Source organism: Oreochromis niloticus, linkage group LG4 (assembly GCF_001858045.2).
Source record: "Oreochromis niloticus isolate F11D_XX linkage group LG4, O_niloticus_UMD_NMBU, whole genome shotgun sequence".
Classification (NCBI taxonomy): domain Eukaryota; kingdom Metazoa; phylum Chordata; class Actinopteri; order Cichliformes; family Cichlidae; genus Oreochromis; species Oreochromis niloticus.
Genome location: NC_031969.2, coordinates 20,030,980 through 20,053,374, shown reverse-complemented (window position 1 = coordinate 20,053,374; position 22,395 = coordinate 20,030,980). Strand labels below are relative to the sequence as shown.

At 39.3% G+C, this 22,395-nt stretch overlaps 2 protein-coding genes across 3 annotated transcripts in view; one reads left to right on the top strand and one right to left on the bottom strand.

Moving 5' to 3' along the window:
- Positions 1-3,511, bottom strand: part of dnaaf5 (dynein axonemal assembly factor 5) — a 28,187-nt gene extending 24,676 nt beyond the window's left edge. Inside the window, exons 1-4 of the mRNA XM_003450055.4 lie at positions 2,932-3,511; positions 2,065-2,249; positions 1,804-1,928; positions 272-390 (exon numbers count right to left, since the gene is read on the bottom strand). Coding sequence (XP_003450103.1) covers positions 272-390; positions 1,804-1,928; positions 2,065-2,249; positions 2,932-3,496 — 994 coding nt within the window. The 5' untranslated portion in view covers positions 3,497-3,511. The remainder of the gene's footprint in view (positions 1-271; positions 391-1,803; positions 1,929-2,064; positions 2,250-2,931) is intronic.
- Positions 3,512-6,000: 2,489 nt separating this feature from the next.
- Positions 6,001-22,395, top strand: part of prkar1b (protein kinase, cAMP-dependent, regulatory, type I, beta) — a 64,753-nt gene continuing 48,358 nt past the window's right edge. Inside the window, exons 1-3 of one of the 2 annotated variants that reach the window (XM_003450128.5) lie at positions 6,001-6,164; positions 7,866-8,053; positions 20,913-21,083. In XM_003450128.5, the coding sequence (XP_003450176.1) occupies positions 7,880-8,053; positions 20,913-21,083 (345 nt within the window). In that variant the 5' untranslated portion in view covers positions 6,001-6,164; positions 7,866-7,879. Of the gene's footprint in view, positions 6,165-7,865; positions 8,054-18,165; positions 18,559-20,912; positions 21,084-22,395 lie in introns of those variants that run through there. The other variant, XM_005454889.4, reaches the window with a different exon arrangement.

The window sequence follows — 22,395 nt, the reverse complement described above, 5'->3', positions numbered from 1 at the left end:
TTCTAATCCCTTGCCTCACCACCTACGCGGAGTCGAGGTTGATGCATTGCACCGATGCCACCCACTCCACAGCTTATTCTTGTCTTATTTACTAAGATCCCTAGATCACAAACAACAACAGCTTTTAGAACTACTGAGATGGAGAAAAATGTCAATGTCAAAGTTCACCATTCACTCTAGCTTGGACTCTTTCCATTATTTACCAAAATACCCAACTGGACACACTCCTTAAAAACTGTAGCATAGGGAAGAAACAGCAGCTTTGTCAGACCTTCTGATGGGTAATGTGGAGGTGGAGTGAGAAGGAAGTCCATTTTGTCCTTGATGTCATCTTCATTCTCCTTCTCCCACTGCGCGCCTACCTGCTTCCACAGATCAACAGCTAGAAGTCTGAAAGAGGAAACGGAAAGAAATATTATTTCTTATTCATCCTAAATGAGAAATAATAGTATGGTCATTGTTTGCACTATATTTCATATAGCCACAATCAGACAGTTTATATGTAACTGAAATATGTAAATGAAAGAATGTAAAAACAGTACTGCATAACCTGTTTAGGAATTACAGCCATTTTTATACACACACTCCCTCATTTTCAGATGATCAGGAGTAATTGGACAATTAGCTGATGGGCAGTTTCATGGCTAGATGTCATTATTTCATGACAAGCAGAAAAAAAGCTGTGGAGTTGAACCTGCATTTGGTAGCTGTACACTAAAACTCTAAATATGAGGAATAAATGATGTTTGTGCAAGTGAAGGGGGTTCATCATTAGGCTGAAACACCAAAATAAATATTATCAGCAAGCTGGGAAACACTTCAGAACTGACACTGACACTGTTCAGCTGAAAGGCCATAGAAGTCAACTAAAGCGCACCATGGCAGAATTCTTTCACTGGCTAAGAAAACATCTAACACAAAAAGGTGAGGAGAAAAGTGTATCCTTGTTAAGGTTCCAAGAGCATGAAGCCCACATTAGCCTTTTCCACAAACATCTAAACAGGCCCACACAGTTCTGAGAAAAAAAATTATTTGGACACATGAAACCCAGATTAACTTTTACTGGAATGATGGGAAGAGATAAGTATGGAGGAGGAGAGAAACATAATTCAAAGCACACCACATAATCTGTCAAACAAAGTGGAGGTAGCGTTGTGGAATGGGCATGTATGACTACTAGTGTTTAGTGATCATGTGACTGCTGATAGAAGTAGCAGAGTGTATTTTACAGTGTACAGAGCTACGCTCTCAGCTCAGAGACTGATCAGACAGTGCTTTGCAGTGCGAATGGATGATGAAACAAAGCAAACTGCAAAGTAACCTAAGAGTTTCTCACTACAAAGAAATGGGATGTTCTTCAATGACCAAGTCAGGTCACATGATCTCAACCCAACAGAGCATGCTTTTTCAGTTATTAAATACAGAAATGAATGCAGAGACCCACAAACAAGCAGCAACTGAACATAGCTGCAGTAAAGGTCTGACAATATATCTCAAGGGAAGACACAAAGCATTTGGTGTGTCCATTTGGTGTGTACAGTCAGTGACCCCAAAAGATTTTTACTCAAGTATTACAAACAATTCTTAAATATAACATTTGGTTAGTTTATCAAATTGGAAATAGGAGAATATGTATAAAAATGACTGTAATTCTTAAACCCCTAAAAAGCCTTGAATTAAAGTTGAAAACATGCACTTCAACGTCCTGTTTGAATTAAAAGCCGCTGTGTTTGTGTACAGAAATTGTGTCATGTAGTTTCTAAACAGGAAATTACACTACAGAATAAAACTGTGGACTTTAACCTTATTTCTGGGATCTCATCATTGATGGTGCTGAGCAGGAGAGGGATAAGTTTGTGAAAATAAGAATATCTGTCTCTGAAGTGCAACAGCCAATCACCGACGACTGCAGTCACAGCTTTTCTCACCTGGATCAAAAGAGAGAATGATAGGGGGAAGAATTCAGGATCTTCTAAACAGACAAAATGGTTTTGAGTTTTAGGACAAAAATTTTAATCCATGGTCATGTTATTCCTGGAAGTTTTTTCCCCCAAAAAACTGAACCTGTGGTGAGTCGTCAAACAGTCTCTGTGCCAGGTGAGAGAGCACGTCATCCACTTTTTTCCCACTTCCATGCTGAATGACCGCCCCAGTGGCTTCGATGACAGAAACCCGTACCCGAGTGTGCTGATGAGCAATCGTCAACATGAGGGGCTTAATGAGACTCTCAGCTTGCATGTGAAAGTGCTCTGAAGAGAGAGAAGAGAAAACGATTGCAGTCCATTCAGTTGTCTAACTGAAAGCTGGATCATGCAGTGATATAATACACAACTTATGATACATTATCAGACCAAGTACAGTGCTGTGAGAAGTATTTGCCCTAATCCAGATTCATTTCCTCTTTTTTGGACACTTGTCAAACTTGCATGTTTCAGATCATCAAACAAATTTTAATATTAGACAAAGGTAACCCGAATAAATAGAAAGTGCATTTTAAAATGATAATTTCATTTATCAAGTAATTTGGATAGAAAATTGAGCCTAATCACAGCTAATTAATGATTTAACAAGAAGCAGGCAATTCCTTTTTCTCACAGGGCCAGGTAAGTTTAAATTGTTTTCCCCTTAATAAATGAAATCATTATTTACAAACAGCATTGTGTATTTACTCGGGTATTCTTTGTCTAATATGAACATTCATTTGACGATGTGAAACACGTCAGTGTGCCTACGAGATCTGTTCAGGCAAAACAAGCAACTACTGACTGCTCTAGTTTCCCGGCACAAAAACGTCACTCTTGCCATTTAATATAACTGCGGAGGCACCTGCGCAGTACAGGAAAGAGAGCTGTTGGGATCAAACATGTCTCCGTGCTTCGAAACCATGGTAACCAGCTTTCTCCACAGCCACAACAAAACCCATTTACCAACCTGGCAAACACTTCGCAAAGTTCACGGTGCACTTGCAGCTTTCACGTTTAACATCGGGGAAAGGGTCTACGATGGTTCTCTGCAGTATGTTGATCACTTCGCTCAGATAGGGTGCTAAATTCTTCCCGCACACTTCCACTATTAGAGTCAGCATTTCCACGGCCGACAGGCGAAGTTCCTCCGCTGGCTCCAGGATCTCCTTCTCCCCAAATCGCTGAGCCAAGCAGGGCATGAGATAAGGCAGCGATTCCTCCGGCTTCGGGACACATCGGATAAACTCTGTTAAAACCGCTATAGTAGTTTCTCTGCATCTTTCCATTGGGTCTGACAGGCATTTAAGGAGAGGCTTGAGGAGGGAAGAAAAGACTTCCTGTAAGGCGCTGCTGGACAGTCCTTTATCAACCGTCTCCTTCTTGATCGCCTCCAGAGCTCTTTTTCTTGTAGCCTTGTTGTCTTCGTTCAGACAATTTAAATGTCGGGCGAGTCCTCTCAAAACTTCAGAGGAAGCATGCTCGTCTCCAGTCGCCATCGCCGCCATCTTGGCTGTCGTTATGGCAACCGGCATTCGCACGACAAACAAACGACTGCTTTACGATAGTTTCAGATTCAAAAATATGAAACTTTATTTACATTCGCAAACACAAGACTTTAATGGTGGCATCTAGGACTATTCAGATGTTTACATACATTATTACAGCAGACAGAAGAGATTTTCCAATACAAACACAAATAAAAGAACTAAAAAATATAAATCAACAAAATAAAAAACTCTACCCCCCCCCAAATTAAAAGTTCACCAAATTGCCAAAACAGAATGAAAATGACACACACTATGATTTTATTTGACGTCTCCCAGCTATACAAACTGTATATTCTGTTAATTAGCCAGGTTTGGCTTACAATTAAACTTACAGTTGTGGTCAGACACTCATCATGGCCATAAATCTCATGGCTATTTGGAGATTTTAATGACTTTTTTGAACTGTTTGTTTTTCAGTGTTGGAATACAATACAGTATACATTTATTTAGGATTTTCTCTAATCCATGCAGTGTCAAAAGTATACATACAGGCTAAAATACATACATAGACCCACTTGATAAGTGGTGCTGAAAGTACAGTGTCTTTAACTTGACAAGGCCAAAGTCTATTAACTTCTCATGAGTGATCATGATTGACTACAACTGGTTATTTCTCAGACCAACAGTCAAAACAATGGGAAAATCCACAAAACTCAGTGAAGATCTAAGAAGGAGAATTGTAGATTTACACAAGTTGGGAAGGTCTCTTGGAGCCAAATCTAAACAACTGCCAATTCAAAATAATCAGTTTAAACAACTATACACAAAAACAAGTTATTCTGACGCGTAGCCACTTTGCCAAAGTCTGGAAGAAGAGCCAACTGTCACCTTCATATTGGTCAGGATACTCAGGAATAACCCAGAAACCACCAAGACTGAAGCCTGCCATGAACTGGAAACTGCAAAAACAATAGCGTCACTGTCCACAGTGAAGAGTAGTTTACATCATTGTGGACAATGACCAAGAAAAATGCCCTTGTTCCAAAATCATCACTCAACTCGGCTCGACTGAAATTTTAAGGGTAAATGGGATAGAAAAGTTTTATGATCAGACAAGACAAACTTGAACTACTCTGCCACAATGTCAGAATATATGTTTGGAGGAGTAAAGGTGAGGCTTTCAAACCTAAGACTTTTCTCTGCATCTTTCCACTGGGTCTGACAAACATTTCAAGAAAGGCTTTGTGAGTGACAGCCAAGCAATGTGGTTGTAGCATGATGGTCTAGAGCTGTTTTGCTGCTAATGGTACTGGTACAATGCACAAAATGGATGGAATAATAAAAAGATCTTTACTAAATTCCTTGGAGTTTCCCATTATTCTAAGATTTAGCCATTACAATGAGTACTGCCAAACAAATCCTGGCAAAGAGAAATTACCACTTCAATTCACTTCAGTCAATTATGATCAACAAGAAGTACAGGCTTCTTCCTTGTGAAGTCATTAAGAAGACGTCACAAGGAAGGACAATTTACACATATTAAACAATTTAAGTAGGTGTATGTATATATTTGAGCCTTTATGTATACTTTTTGTGGATTAAAAAAACCCCCTCAAATAAATTAAACTTGTGCACCCAGTTCTTGTTCTCTTCAGTCATTAGAGATGTATGATGTCCAGTCATTCCACCCTGAAAAAGAACAGATCAAAATCCCAAATTACCATGACATTCATGCCCATAATGAGTTTATGTAAACTTCAGACCAGAACTGCTGATAATTAGAAAGCTATTTGTGTTGCTTGTGTACACTAGAGTCAAAAGCCAAGAGACATGACAAAGGAAAGACACAGAGAGAGGCGGAGTGAGGTAATTAATTACCTATGTGTTTAACAAAACCATCCCAACACAATAGATAATATAAACAAGTAAAAGCAAGGTATTATCAGTACTGCGGGTTTGTGAGTGCATATGATAATCATATCACAAAAATATAATCACAATCATATAATGATATGACAATCATATGGCATGATAATATTTTATTATCAGTAATAATGAAGAATTGTGAACAATGTGGACAACAAGCAAAGATGCATGATGGAGATGACCTTTTAAAAGTCCGAGAAAATGTTGGCGTTTTATATGAGAATATTCATAATGCAGGACCTTTGACACACTTATAACAGAACCAGGTGGCATTTGTTGGGGGTTGGGCACAGAGACTAGTGTCTCAGTTTTAGATTCGGGATGGTTTCTGAGGCTTTAAATTCAGTGTTATTTAGTCGTAGGACTAATCATGTGGTGGGAAAGCATGCATATACGTCATAAAAATGTGATACTAGGCCTGTAGCTGCAGAGCAGTGAGGCTGTAACCCCAAAGACTATGATGGAGACGTTCATACTGGGAAATGAACGTCTCTAAGTAATACTAATAATAATAATAGCAGCAGCACAGTTCTTTTTTGTGTGGTTATTTCCTCTAAGGGTGTTTAATCTGTAAATGCGCTGCCGCGTGCTCGCTGGCCTCGAGAGAGCGCCGATGCGGTCGAGGAGATGACAGATTGACGTCATCGAGACTGACGCAGAGCGAGAGAGGTAGCGGTGAGGCAGAGGCAGAGGCAGCAACAGCAGCATCCCAGCTAACGAACGGCACCTCATCAATCTCTTACCAACCAGCGAAGTGTTTTTTCCTCCACATTCTCCACAAATAACGGTAGGGACACGAGCGCGAGCAAGGACTGAACCGTGCCTACGAAATAGCGATGGGGTGGTTTTAGACCGGGCTCGTGATGCTTTGTGCTGTCGCCGTAATTCCCCCTTCGTTGTGGTTTGGTTGTCATTGTAAGGTTAGCAACTCTGGCTGTGTTAGCTGTGTATTGAATGCAGACGAGCAGGTGTTCGGTTTCATCACAAGCGCCACAGTTTACACAGTTAAAATTGTTCCGTGTGAACATCGCTGCTGGTGTATTTGTTGTGAATGAAGCTGCAGCCTGATGTCATCCTCAAAGTCATGCTCGAGTCTGGTTTATTATGCAGAAATAAAGATACGGTTAACGTGATTTCCCTTTGAGGAAGTGATTCAGGGTAGTGAACTGTTAGCTAGCTACACCTGCCCAGCTTCCTGTCTTGCTTTGAGACGTATTGCACAATTATCTGCATAGGCTACTAGCATTTGTTAGTAGTCATGTGTTGTTATATAATTCCCATTGCCTCCACCTGCTGAAGTATTTAGTTTCACAAATAAAGGCACTACTTTCCAGTATTTCAATGTTCAGTCATGTTTATCCGCCACGAAAAATAGGCCGTGTTCCAGTGGACCTCCACTGATAATAAGTTAAGTTCTGTTAGATGTGTTTGCGTTAACTATTTTTTTTTTGTCGGTTTCAATTACATTAATTTCAATTGAACTTTATTTATATAGCACCAAATCACAACAACAGTTGCCTCAAAACACTTTATATTGTAAAGACCCTGCAATAATAGAGAGGAAACCTCAACAGTCATATGACCCCCCCCATGATCAAACATTGGGCGACAGTGGGAAGGAAAAACTCCCTTTTAACAGGGAGAAACTTCTAGGAGAACTGGACTCAGTCCAGTTGTGGGCGAGGAGAAGAAGTCAGGAAAAAACACACCGTGGAAGAGAGCCGGAACTTAATAATAATGGTTACATACAAAGTTGTGTATAAACACATAGTGGTGAGTGAAGAAGAAATGCTTAGTGGATCATTGCCCCCAGCCCCCAGCAACCTAGGCCTATTCCAGCAAACTGCTTTGTAGGAGTGATATAGTACCATGAGGTCTTTAAGATAAAACATGGTCTGATTAATCAAGATCTTCTAACAAACAGACACAAGTAAGAGGTACACTTCTTTTCAACCATCTAGAAGCAGATGATAATATCCTCTATCTTTAGAATCTGTAACTTTATATTCTCAACACAAATGTATATTTTTAGGACAAACACTTGAAAATTGTTAGTGGCAGTAATAACAAGATCAGATTGTCTATTTTGGGCAATCTTCTAAATTAAAACATTCCACCTAGTTCTACAACTTATAGATTTGCTTTTTTATTTATACTTATATTTTGTTTAGTAAAGGGAATAAACTGGCAACAGCCTCTGTTGTCACAAAACATCATACCTTGCTTGCAGTGTTGCCTTTGTGCGCAAGAAGCATAAAAAAAAACTGGTGAAATTTTAAGTCACCTGCTTCCCACGATCTATTCCCCCTCCAAATCTCTCCCCTGTGCCCGTCATATCTCATTATACACTCCTCATTTTGCCCCTCCTTCTATTTTTCTGCTCTCCTCAGCCCTCTTCTCCCCCTGCTACATTGTTCTCCCTGCTATCCTATTTTGGCTTCCCTGCCCTCCTCTCATGGTCCACCCTGTTTCTCTCCCACTGCCACAGAGATAAAAGATAAGATGGCCACCTCCTCCTCCACTCTGGAAGAAGACGAGAGTTTGAAGGGCTGTGAAATTTTCGTGCAGAAGCACAACATCCAGCAGATCCTCAAAGAGTGCATTGTGAACCTCTGCATCGCTAAGCCCGAGCGTCCTATGAAGTTCCTGCGGGAGCATTTTGAAAAGCTGGAGAAGGTTGGTGATGATAAAGTTTTGAGAGTCTCTGTTTCTAATGTGTGGACACTGATTTTTTTGTATGGGGTGAGTTTGTGTTAATTGTAATTATATTAAGTGACATGCACAGTGTTTTGCACAGTTTTCCTGCGGTGTTTCTCTATTTGCAGATAATAATGATAATAACGTGGCTGGTTTGAATGAAGTAGTCTTAAGCTGAATCACATAAGGTGGAATTCTTTTTGAAATCAACATCTTCTGTAACTTGCTGGTATTTTATGTGTTTGTGAGGAAAAAACACCTTCTTTTTTGGTCTCTTAATTTGTTACATTACATCTGCTCACCCAAGGCTTGTACTACTGTATGAAGACGTCAGTACCATCCCAGTTAGTTACAGCATTAAAAACAGACTGTGCCCAAATTATTATCTTGGAGTTTTCATTTTCCATCTCATAATAGGAGAATCCATTAGGGAATGCAAGAGGAGCACCCAGTGTCCCGCTTGCGGACTCAGACAGCAGACTTTTTGTATTTGCCCATCTCACTCTCTCAGTCTGTGTGTCTGTCTCTGAGAGGGCAGACAAAAGAGATGGCACATCCATTAAAAGATTAGAGGACAGTTGGCTGTTTTGAATACAGAGAAATGAAAGATCAGAGCTAGAAAACAGGTTAAAACAGGGGGTAATCTTTGTAGCTCAGTCCCTGTAGCTTAAACGCAACGTGACTGCTCAGTATGTGTGCGTGTGTGTGTGTGTGTGTGTGTGTGTGTGTGTGTATGTGTATATGCATCTGTCTCTTTTCATTTTTAATGTGTTGGCTTCTGTTGGCACTAGTACAGCAGTGAGATGTTTTTACAAAAAAGTTGCTTCCTTAAGTCCTCCTTTATTTATAAGACGCTTGTTGAGTTAAATTAACTGGAAATTACTTGGAAGCACATAAAAATAAAAACGTTCAAATGTTTCAACCCTCTCTGAAGTGTCATACCTCAAATGCAAATGAAGCGGTCTCCAAACTAGGGAATATTTTGGAGCATTTAGCTTAAATGGATGTACTTTCTTGGTGTTTGGCTTTGATCGTTCGGAGAATCGTGCATTTGGGCAACTCATTCATAAGCAGATCGTAGGATTTGTGTGTTTGAACAATGGGCTTTATTCTTACAAGTGATTCATTAAGATGTGTTATTTGGCACTGTAGGCTATTAATGGTGGTCTCAGGAGGGCTTTGCTTTAGAAATGCATTTCCAACAAGAGAAGTTATTGTGAAGAGAGATCAGATAGAGCAGTTATTCACACCATGCTCATGTCCGGGTGAAGGTATCCATCTTTTTTCTGTTGGGGTGTGTGTGTGTGTGTGTCTGTGTGTTTTGCACTGTCTTGTAAGAATGACTGGATTTAATCTCTTTTAATACTATAGTTTTAATCTTTAGGACTGAATCAACAACACCGACAAAAAAGGTCAAGGTCAAGCAGGGCTCTTTAGCTTGTATGTCCTGAAATTGTCGGTGTATTTGCGTCTTAAGAACAAAGAGCAGCAAGTTGAGGTCGAGCAGCGTTAGAGTCAAAACGAGAACACTGTTGATATTAGAGCTGCTGCTGGTGTTGATGGGGACTGTAATGCTGCATAGCCAGAGAGGCAGCATGAATACAAATCAATGTGATAGAGCTCAGCAGAAACAAGCTGTTTGTGCGTCACCTTGTGTGTATCCCATTACAATAACAACCTATCATGTTAAGAAAAGACATACTGCACAGTGTGTAAGAAATAGGGATGCATTTGACATGTTTTGTACATGTTTTACATCATTAATAAGTATGTGATCTATTTTTCTTAGAGGGAAAGAAATATGAAAGAGAAAATTTATTGTAATACTTACATAGTGAGCATAGAAAAGAGGATATAATAAATACAAGTTGTAAAAGTGGCTGGATGGAGTAAATGTATACAGTCCTGCGTGCAACATGCACTTTGCAGTACATATCCATCAAAAGTATTTATAATAAGTAAGGGTGGGGGTAAGAAATACATACAGCATAATAATAAAGTTTTTTGAATGAAAATACTACGTTTTCTTAATTAAATTAAAATACTCTGGGGATACTAAGTGCATGAGATGAGCCTTCTTGTTCAAATATCCTGAGATGATGCTAGTTGGGGAACTATCGAATTTTGTAAAATTCATCAAAAACCATCAAACACTGGGCAAACTTAACTTGACAAAGCTACCTTGTAATACCGAGCAAGCTAAGTGCTGAGTTCCAAAAGTGAAAATAGGATAGCAACCTCCTTGCGTTAGCAGAAAAATTGGTGGTTGCCTGGTGATTATATTATACATTCTGTGACTGATTGCAACTTGTGGTAACTAAATGGTTGCTCATTGCTTGAGTGATCACAAAGCGATTGTACAGGTTGCTTGATAGGAGCCAACCTTTCTGCAAACAATCACAGTCTGACTTGTGTTGGCTGCTATCATCTTCAGAGGGACGGTTCAAGATTTGCAAATTATTATTATTATCTAATTTATAAATGCAGACTGACTATCAACATGTTGCCATTTTTATCAATGAGTACAACATGACTCAGCAGCCTGCCAGCTGGTTGTAATTTGGTTATATTTCTGTAGAACAGGAAGGCAGCTGAGCACAACTGTAATAGTTAAATGTGAATTTCTGTTAAGTGTGAATTTCTTTCTATGCACACAGCAACATATATGTGGTTTTCGATGTTTTATCACAGATAATTACTTTATCATCAGAAACAGATTGCATGTAATTACCAACTTGATCGACAAAGTTTAACTTTGAGGGCATTCGCAGTTGAAACAGTATTGTTAGAGCTGTGGGTTACATGTAGCACTTGATCAACTTGCAAGTTGCAACCATCATTATAGTATAAGGGAGTAGAGGAATTTTCCTCCCCACTGCAGACCAAGTGTTTTCTGCAGCAAACATCCGATATTATAATTAAAGCACAATAACCTGACTGTTCAAATGATTGTAAAACAAAAAAACAATATTTAATTTCTCTTTACATGACAGAAGGTTTAATTTTTGGAGGAAAAAGGAAAAGTGCCTCAAAATCAAGAAGATACCAGTGATTTTTACATGATGTATTTTACATAAATGTTTTCTGTCAATGTGAGCTTTAAAGTTTTGAATTTTTTGACTACTCTAGGGTTGTGTTTGTGAGGTTCCTGTGTGGCAATTACAAGTACATGGCCCTGTGATCATTGGTTATCATTGTGCAACTGTGTGCAAGGTCAAAAAAGCATCTTTGTAAGGTAACAAGCATATATTTTATTGCTCTAGCTGCAGTAGTTGAATTGTTATGTTGTTGAATGTTGGTCTGTGAAATCACTCGGTGTAAACAAGTGGTTCGAACAAACAAAAAAACTGCAGACTTGCAGTCCTCTTTCGCCGACAGTTGCCCAACATGGTTCCAGTCAAGCCATCCAAATCTGTGCTTGCACTGTGAGGTCAGTCATTTGTGGATCTGAAACAGGCCATGTTTTGGTGTCCCAGTTATCTGAGAGGCTTATTGTGTTTCTTTTCTTCTTGCCCACTGTAACTTTGAGGACAGTATTTCATTCAACAAGCCATATCCATTTAATCTGAATTTAGGGCTGTCTTTCTATGTTTGCTAAAAATATTCTTCTTCATGTTTCAAAGCGGACATTTTTCACAGCAGAAGGCCACAAACAGAGGTAGACAATTTTAAAAGCTAAACAAATACAGAAATTGAAATATTTTTCACCACCCGCAGTGTCTGGTCCCTGATCAGGCAGCCTTTTAGAGCCGAATGCTTTTGCTACAGATAATAGAAAAAAAACCTTGCCATGCCATCTTTTGGTATATTTCACCCTCCCTGATTGCGTGTTTCTTTGTCTTCTCTCACCACCAGTTTGTCAGCACTCCTCGCCCACTAGAGGCGGTAACCTAGGCAACAATAGTGGATAGAAGGACTGTAGTCGATCCTGTGTTCAATAAGCTCTTTTATTCTCAAGTTTATCCCCTTTGTCCTCTAATGTGTCCACTTCTTTTTTTCTTTTTGTCTATGTGCCAATTAGATCACTGGGGTATTCATTCTCCTCTTTTTCCAGACCTCGTCAGACCTAACCTCATATCTGCAGAGGATCTGTTTCACACAGCACAGCAATCTTATCTGGAAAATCTTTTCCCTGTTATCTACTCTCCTCTCTTCTTCTTTGGTGTTGTTTTTTTCTATTTTCTTTCTTGCTTGCTTTCTTTGAGAATCACACAAAATCATTAGTCTGACTTTTGTTTTGATATAATAACACATCTTTTGTTCACAGCTGACATTGTGAATGTGGAAATAACAGCCGTCTCTCTCCCTTTCATCCTGTCTATTTATGTATGGTAATGATGCCTTTGATCTCTACAATAGTAGCTTTGGATGGTGTTCTCATCTGCCCATCTCTATGAGCTCAGCTCAGTGTGTAATTGGAGAGAAATGAGCTTAATTTTTGGCACATAGTACAAAAAGACAAAAGATTATTTCCATGCCACGTTAACTGACGTTTTTTCCCCCTGTTATTTAATGGAAATAGGTTAGATTTGTTTCTTGTTAACACAGAAAGCTATTATAAGATTACTAGTCTTTTGACATTAGGACTCGCAAACAGTGATTAAAAATAATTACTTTCTAATACAATGGGCTGATTGTCCTTTGTGAGAACCCCTAGAGAAGTCTATTTTAGATGGTTAAATGAATGCTGGACTAACCTAGAAATCTCAGGAGTCTCCCAGGTTGCAGGTCTGTCTGAAAGCAGCACTTTATAATAGTGCCAGGAGATAATGTGTTAGTGTGAATTTGTCACTTAGAATGAAACAGGCAGCTGGAAGCACAGATGTTTTATTGAATTTGTTATGTTGCATCTTCACTTGGCTTAATGGTGTTTTTTTGTTTTTTGGCATTTTTGTTTCAACTGCTGTTGCTGGCTTTGTTTAACAAACACCCAGTATGGAACACCTGGATATCTTCACCCTTTCTCCTTTACTTTCCATGAGAACATATTTGATGACTTAGGTTGTGTCTCACTCATCCTTGTGCAGTTCTTGCTGCAGCCATGTAGGAGTCAGTGCTTTGATCTTTACATAACATGCCACCTGTGCTGGCAACTAAATGTTCAGCACAACGCCAGCCGTGACTCCTCGACTCCATCTGTATGTCTGGCATGTAATCACTCATGCCTTAGCACTGTTCTGTTAACTCTTATTTTTCACATCTTATAGCAGTTTCCTTGTTGTGGTTTTCATCATTATTATTGTTATTATATATTTATTTATTGCAGTGACTATTAGTTGTAGAACATTTGTGGAAGCTTTCCATTAATAGCTTGTTTGGCCAAAGGTTGGATATGCCCAGCTGCTGTTATTGAAGACTTTTGGGTTAATCTGAGCAATTTGAACATTGATCACATTTATTTCGAAATAGGAAAAATAGTTGACGAACTCCACACTACATACCACCGCTATTTTTTTTTAAACATTTTATTGAGTGAACTGACTCATAACTTGTCTCAGGTTCTGTCTGATTATGTGTACCTGTTTGTGTTTGTTTTTGTGGTAAATCTTGTTGTCAGAATGCCTCATCATACATTTTTATGAAAAAGTATTTGACCTCCTGGTTCATAATTTTTGGCATATTTTTCAGACTTACGTTTTAGATCATTAAGCAAATTTTAATATTAGACAAAGTTTTTAAATGATAATTTAATTTATTAAGGGATAAAAGCTATCCAAACCTATGAATTCTGCTCTCTACCAGAAAATCCTGAAGAAGAATGTTGGACATCAGTTTATGCCCTGAAGCTCAAGCACACTCTGCAGGACAATGATCAGAAACACCCCAGCAAGTCCATCTTTTAACAGCTAAGAAAAAACAAAATGAAGTCTCCTAGTCAAGTTTTTGCAGCAGAGCTGTGGCCTTAAAATTCCTCCACAGTGATGTGACACATTCATTACCAGTTATTGTTAAATACAATAACTAGTAATACAAATAAATACAATAATCAGTTATTAGGTTTAGTTGACAATTACTTTTTCACATAGGGCTGGGTAGGTTTGGATAGCTTTTTTTCCCCTTAATGAAATAAACACTGATTTTAAAATAGTATTTTGTATTCATTCGCATTATCTCTGTCTAATATTAAAATGTGTTTAATAATCTGAAAAATGAAAAGGGTTTTCTACTTTTCTACTGTCTTCTATCATCAAACATCTACCCTTAGGTAACCCTACAGAGGACTCGTTGAAATAACAAGAAATTTAGGTTTAGGAAGGATATATATGCAGGTATATTAAACCACTATATTTATTAATTAATTAAACTTTTTTTAATCTCATTCCAATGAGAGAACAACATCATCCATGTATGATCTAAGAGTGGACACCTTGCTCCGATTTTAAAAATGTAGTTGCTGCTAACCAGCTAACTTCAGCCCTTCCTTTCTTGAGTTCCCTCCTGGTTAGATCACGATTGTGGTCGTCCTTCCCAGTGAATCTCTCGTCACACGTCTGACAAGCTCTCTCTTGCAGCTTGGACTACATATCGCAATGTTAGTGTTTGTTCAACAGTAGGAGATCTGGTTCATTCAGTTTTAATTGGCCTCCAGGCGTAATTGTTTCTTTGGATCTTAGGGCTTCTAACTTGTAAATGTAAATTAAACACGGCCCTTTTAGGCATTAAATTCTTGTGTATTTGATCTGAGCTGTTTTTGGCTGTGTTAATAAAAGCTTTGAAACAAGCATTAAAACAAAAATCTTTTCTTTTAGAAACAGAAGCTGATTCTAGATTGAGAAGTAATGTGATATTTGTATCTCTTTGCAAAGGGGCTAGTGTTGTGATGATTTTTCATTATGTATCGCTTGCATCATCGTCGTAAAACATGTCAAGTAAAACAAACGTGCCACATCTCCTTCAGTTTGCATTATGGGAGAGTTCCTCACTCTCTGTCATTGGATCAGTCAATCAGTTGCTGTCTCCCCCTCCTATGTAAAATGAGAAGGCTTTCAGTGCTGTTGGCCATTCAGCTGTCACCAGAACCTATCATAACAACTCCACCAGTCCCTTCGAAGGGCTCTGATTGACAATTCGTCAGAAGGGTTTGACTGTTTGTTGAGTCTGCTGAAAAACAATTGGAGGAGAATTATGAGTAGCTTTGGATCATCTACCCTATCATCTGCTTTCCTTTTTGTTTCTTTTACTTTGTCCCTGTCTTCATTATATTCTTTTTAAAATCAGTCTCCATTTGTGTAATCAGTTTGATTGCACTAGAAGTGGGTGGATCAAACTAAGTATTGATAATACCAATACCAACACTGGTATTTGATTGATACCAGATCTATACTAGCACAAAAGCTCAGTTTCAAAATACATAAAAATCTAAAAGGTGTGGGTTTTTTTGTGTTAACTAGTTTTATGGAAAGTAAAAGTAGAGTATTTATATATTTATATTGGTATTGGATCCATACAAAGTTCAACCAGCCTAGAAAGTTCAATCCATTTCAGCATCACAAACAATACAATGTGCCATGTGTGGCAAGAAGTTGTAAAGTTTTCCATCATAGGTGTAATTAGTGGCTCCAGCTTCTGTGTTCATTTATCACCACTATGTTAAATGGAGGGTACTCTGTCAGATCAGCCTGGCTTTCGTGCACTCACCTGGACTTAAACCTCCTCCTATCTAGCTCACCCTGGTCCCTGACAGGTAAATCGGGCCCCGAGCCCCTCACTTTATGATGGTCCTTCTTTGTCTTCTTTCACCTGCCTTTCACCTTCACTTTTCCTCTGCCATTCTGTGATTTCTGTGAGAGACATTATTTTCACAAGGTTCACATGCTTACTTCAGTAGTTAGTCAATGTTACATTCAGAAATGTCTCTTGTGAAGCAGACATTTCTTTGCTATCACTAAAAATGACTATCATTACTCAGGATATTGTTTTTTCCCCCAAAAAATGTCAATTAAATTCAATCAAAAATAAATGCATCTCAATTTTTTTGTCAATTGACTGGAGTTTTAGCTGCAAAAGATCCAGTTTTTAATTTGGACTTAAGCTGCATTGTCCAGTCTATAATACTAAGTGTAGTATAAGATGATGGTACTAACATACTGGGGCTTTTTTTCATCACTGCAGTGCTGAAAAAAAATGTGGAATGGCTCTTTCACTGATGAGTGTCTTTGTCTGCAAATCCAGAAAGAATCAGTAGAAACATTTATAGGAATTATTTCTGTGTATAAGCACAATGCTGCTAATCTAGCAGTTTTATTTTAGAGTTTAGATTTAGTTTTAGTGCTGAGATCAAAATACCTGTCAGTTCAGGATGATGGGTAGATTTTTAGGGTTAAGATTAGAGAATGTATGTAGACAATGAAGAGTTACTGTTTAGACAGCGAGACAAGTTTGCGTGTGTGCTGCAATGATAAATCGAGTAAACATCTTTTCATTGCATTTGCACACCTAATACAGCAGTGAACTTTCTGCCTATTGTACTGTTGTAATGGTGTGAACAGAGTGATGAGTAGACTGCTAGCTCCGCTGGTGGATCAGCTCTGCATGCTTCATTACCTGTGTGTGTGTGTGTGTGTGTGTGTGTGTGTGTGTGTGTGTGTGTATGTGTGTATGTGTGTGTGTGTGTGTGTGTGTGTGTGGGCACTTTGCTGTTTTTGGTTCACTCACATGTTTTCAGTCCCAGCAGTGGCGAGTAAAGCTGTCTGATATCGGACCAAAGGTGGCTAAGGTAATTGCCATGTCTCTTTTTTCTAACTAATAGTGTTTGTGCAGTTTTTGCAAGAAGCATGATGGGTGGTCTGAAGGATGTGTGATTAATTAGTGGTTAGTCAGAGCACTTCAAATCAGGGTTAGTCATATTTTTTTCATGTATACTTGGTACAGATTGGTTCAGGGAATAAACAAAGCAGTTTGAACTACTTTAAAATGAGTCATCATCTGCAAATTAGTTTGAATTGGAATTGATGATGGCTTTAATAATGATAGGGAGTTTACATGGGACGTGTTTATGTGTGTGTGTGTGTGTGTGTGTGTGTGTGTGTGGGATTGGATTTGTGTCATCTTTTGTCTGTGGCTTCATTCTTTAATCTCTGACCCACAGTCACTAATGGAAAGCCCACTTTATAAAGAGCTTTTGTGCTGCTTACGCCTGTGTCCTCTGTCTCCTCTCCTCTCACTGCCCCGTCCTATCTCTCTGGCAAACATCCGCTGATGATGACGCAGGCAGAGCAGAGGAGAAAAGGAGGGAGTGGGAGTCTGATATAGGGCAATAGCACAAAATCTAGAGTAGAAAATGCTATTTATTGGTGAATAAAAGTAACAGATCTGAACGCAGGATATTAAGCATGTATTGGTTTGCTTTTTGAATGACAAATGGATTACTATCCTAGGTCGAAAAGAAGAATAGACTGCAGATGTGTTTTGTTTTGCTGCTGTACATAGCCCTGCATAGAGTACTTTAGCTGTCTAGCCTGCATGTTGCTAGAGAAAGGCTCACCATTTGTCTCTTGCAAATGCTATTAGCTCGCAATGAGCTAATGAAACTTGCTGTGTAGGCAGCAAAAGTAGACTTTAAAATTCATACTAAATGTGTTTCTTGCACCCTTTTAATGGACCACTGGAGCTACAACAATACAAAGACTTGTTGGAGCCAGACACAAAGTCCTCACTTGATTACTGACCCTCTGACCTAAGAGAAAAGCACGTGGGCAAAGTTTGAAAAACAAAGCAGTACAACTGCAGAACACTTGCACACATAGGGATTGTATGGGATGATTATGCATCCCTGTGGGAATGTTTGGATCCATTCATTGGTGGAAAACTCAAAGACACCATTTGGTCAGAGCAGAAGTCCATCTTGAAGAGTGTGACGTTTTCCCTTCTGTGAACTGATTCACCATAGATGTGCGAGCGAGTGAGCGAAAGCGAGAAGGAGGCGTCATAACTGGTGTGTACAAAGGTGTGTGAGCCACCGTTGCTTCCTGCTCAGACTCACCAACTATTCAGGATGCTCGCAGTACCCAGTTGTCATAGTGACGGAGTATAGCAAGAGGAGACCGCTCATTGCGCCACCTGATTGTGAGTGCGAGAGAGAGCAAAAGCGAGCGAGAGAGGGAGAGAGAAAGAGGAAAGCAGAGACGGAGAGTTGCGCAGGACCAGTGAAGAGAGAAGCTTTTTGCTGTGATAAGTGTTTTCATCAATAGACTTGTTTTTTGGCTGCTGTGTCGCGGGGATTGCAGACATTTTGTCATTTGCATGCTATCACTTTGTCTCGCACACTACTTGGATTCTCTGCCTACTTGCATGCAGACATACACACACAGCAGTTGCTGTGCTAGAATGGCAAGATGCTGATGCATTGTGGCATGTGTCTCAGGTGTGTATGAGATGGGGATCAGTGTGTGCTGATTCCCATGCACACTTTGACTTGATGCCGAGTGCCTCTGACAGGCTACGGGACTCATAGCCGGCCAGGCCAAGGGGCTCTCCATGCCATGGTAAATATCTCTGATTAACTTAACTCTAGTTAGCCTCCTGAAGCTAATCTGTGTACCTAATTGAGACTGAAACAAGTAGTGCAATTCCATAAAAGCCTTTTTGCAAGGTAAAGGTGCTTGCCCACCGCCTTGTTTGAGTGAAAGTGTGTGCATTTAGGTGGCTGTTAGTTACAGACAGCAGCAGATTAACAGTATTTGCTAGTGTCTGTCGAGCACGTTTGTGCGTAAGTGTTTGTTTCGGCTCTGTAGAGGATGCAGTGTGTTACCTGATTGCAGATCTCGCCACCTTGATTAAGCTCAGTTTGGAAGCTCTCCTCCCGGAGACTGCCTGCGCATGTGTCTGTGAGGTTATGTGTGCGTTTATGTGTTTGTGGCTGTATGTGTGCTCTGAATCTGCTCTCTGGTTCTGCTTCTCTTCTTCTCCTCCTGCTGGCTGTGTTCCCGCAGGCAGTGACTCTGCGTAAGCAAGAAGCGCATGTATGCGTGTGCACACCGGAGTGTTTTGCTTGCTTTTCTAACTCACGTGTCGGCATGAGATTTGCATCATCATACTGTTTTGTGAAAGTGAGCAAAACAATACGAGCAAGAGGGTGATGGAGTCGGGCAGAAGGGGGAGTCGAATTGGGGATGTTAGATGAAAGTACACTATATCAAAGACTGAGTCAAAGTCTGAGCTAATGAATAACCTTGAAAACAACTGTTTAACTGGCTAGTGTTTTCTAAAATTGTATTGTGGATGTGTTGCTGTTCCAGATTTCATATATTGTGCTGTTGTAATTATTGAAATAGTTTAGGAAGTATGTACAGAGAAGTGCTGACTTGTGATTTGACAGGTTCGAGTCTCTGTTTTCAGCTAATATGACAGTTTCTCACCATTACCTATGCTCTCCATCCCTTTCTGTGGCATTTTTTGTCTCTCTGCTGCAAGTTGTCTCTTGTCCTCTCTCCCCCTTGTCGGTTTTTGACTACAGTGAATTGTCAGTAAATTTCTGCTCCCTGCATTCACTAACATTCTTACTCCTAGCTTACTTCCAGGTCTTTTTTTTCTTCTTATCTGTTTTCAGATTTGCAGCAATCATTTCATCTGTTAAACATCAGATAATAGTCAAAAATGCATATTACAGTGCACTAAAGTGAAAAGTGCAAAACTCTTTTTTCTGAAGTCCTCAAAAAGCAAAAGATTAAATCAAATGTCGCTTTAAATTTTCATTTTTGTTGGGTGATTGAATCAGGTCATGTTTTGCTCAACACAGTTACAAATAGGCTTGGAAGAGAGACCACCGGCGCTCTGAAAAATCTGTTCTTACAGCAGTTCTCTTTCTGTTTATATCTTCTCTGTCTGGTGTTTCTGTACTGCAGTGTGAGAGTGCCACTTCTTGCCACGTTTGCCTGTCTGGAATCTTGTCTCTCTGAGACATCTTTGTTTATTTCCGACTGCACAGTGGCAATGCACTGAACTAGCAAACAGAAGAAAGCCCCAAGTATATATATTAAAAAAAAAAACGTGTCATAGATATTGTTACTGCACCAAAACATGGGTGGTGAATAATACTGCTGTCAGCTCAGTTCTTACTGTGCTACTAAGTGCATTAATGCACAAAAATCCACAGATTCACACCAGCCATTGTCAGTGTCTGTGCAGGAACGAACAAAGCAGTGGATTTTTGCTACCTTTGCAACAAACTGTTTTCCCATTTCCCTCGTCTCGAAGCAGTCTCACATACTAACAAGTGTTCAGTGGTTTGATTGTGTACTTATGCTAACGTGTTAGTCAAGTTTGCAATCAATAATTCATCACCTGCAGAGTGTTCAGCAGTTAAAAGAACAGCCAGCTGGAGGCATCCTGTGTCCCCCTTTGATGTCTCTATTCCTTGTTGTTCATTATCTGAAAGGAGGACAGTACCTGGTTGAGCCTTCTTCGTGCTGCATGGTCAGTTCTGCCAATATTAATATTTGATCCCTTTCATCATACCATGGCAACCAGATGTCCATCCAGGAGTAGGACATTGATGTTTATTCTCTTACAGTGTCTGACCTAAAATTCCACATGATGCTTTGTTAAAATGGTGGTTTGTCAGCTCTCTCTCATGTGATCGTTTTGAAAAGAATAACAAATGCTTTAAGATAATCTTGTTTGTGTTGCTTAAAGTTACTGTAGTCTTGTGCCAATAGTAATAGTATTTGCTGTGTTCCTATGCACATTTTTTTTAACACATTAAAGAATTTGTCTTGGGTACTCCTTTTGAAAAACCAGCATTAAAATAAATAAATTAATTAATTAAATAGCCTTGTCCATTTATCTCCCTCTCTTTTTGCTTGCAGCTCAAAAAATCTTGTCTCTTTGCTTTTTGCAGGAAGAATGCAAGCAGATCATGGCACGCCAGAAATCTAACAGCCAGTCAGACTCACATGATGATGAAGTTTCTCCCCCACCACCCAACCCTGTTGTCAAGGCCCGCCGCCGCAGGGGCGGTGTCAGTGCCGAGGTTTACACCGAGGAGGACGCTGTCAGCTATGTGCGCAAGGTCAGCCTTATGACGGATACATACATTAACATCTGATTGCAGAGACAAACATCTAACGCATAAAGAAGCTGTGTGCACTTTTATACAAAGTCATTAACAGGTTTGCACACAGTTGGCAGCAGTTATGTAGGTTTGTATGTAGAATACAACCAGTTTACTTAAATCTGTTTAGTTTTTCTATGTTTTCTAAGCAGAATCAAAACATCACATTAAACTATGATGCTATGATAGAGTAAAAACAAAAGAACAATGAATATTGTTCAGTCAGATGTTGCAGGAATCAAGAATTAAGGTTAGGTGGGGTTTATTATTATTTTTTAATACACACTAGTGTAATCAATAACATTGAAGTTGTTTATTTTCATTCATTTAACACCCACCAAGAAATAGAGCATTTCACCAGTGTGAAAGAGGCTAAACGGTGCAATTTTACAAACATTAGTGAAGAGACTTGGAGTTAATTTATTTGCAGCAAAATACTCAGTGTGTGAGTCATCTACATCAGTACAGATGCTGAGTACCCAGACTTAATAGCACCTTAAGTATATTAACATTCATACGGAAATCTGGGTTAATGTAGCAGGTGGATTTCTGGGACATTTTTATTTTTCATTTTTTTGTGAATGCTAATAACTCTAAAAGTCAAAATCTTCTTCAGATGATGGCTGATGGTTTTGGGATCACATTTCACCACTACTGAATTTTTCTCTCCCCACATGGAATGTTCATCTGCGTGCAATCAAAACTTGCTCATGCACGACTGGTTAATATAACTGAGAGTGGAAGCGGGAACCAGAAAGCTTCCAATTTCAAAGGTCTTGTTCGCATATGAATATGCACATCTTTGTACAGAGATTATGCAGAAAATAGACTTGATTCATACTTAGATTTACTTTGTATCACTGGTTAACACAGTGTGGTTAACAGGTAAAGAGGAAGAGAAAGTTCAGTAGTTGTTTTCTCTTTGTGGACAACAAGAGTTCAAGCTATCAGTCCTCTTACAAACTGCCATGTATCCATTCCATAATTTATTGAAGCTGGAAGAAAGGATGCTCTTGTGCCAGAAACTGTAACTCACCATTACACACAGAGACACACACACAGACACACAGACACACACACACACACACACACACACACACACACACACACACAGAGACACACACACACACACACACACACACACACTCTTTAAATGGTGTAACATTACCGTGCTTGTTCAGTTGTAATTAACTTGACACGCCAATAATTGCTGGGTAATGACATAACGGCACGAGCCCCCATCACCACACTGTAATCGCATGCCCAATGG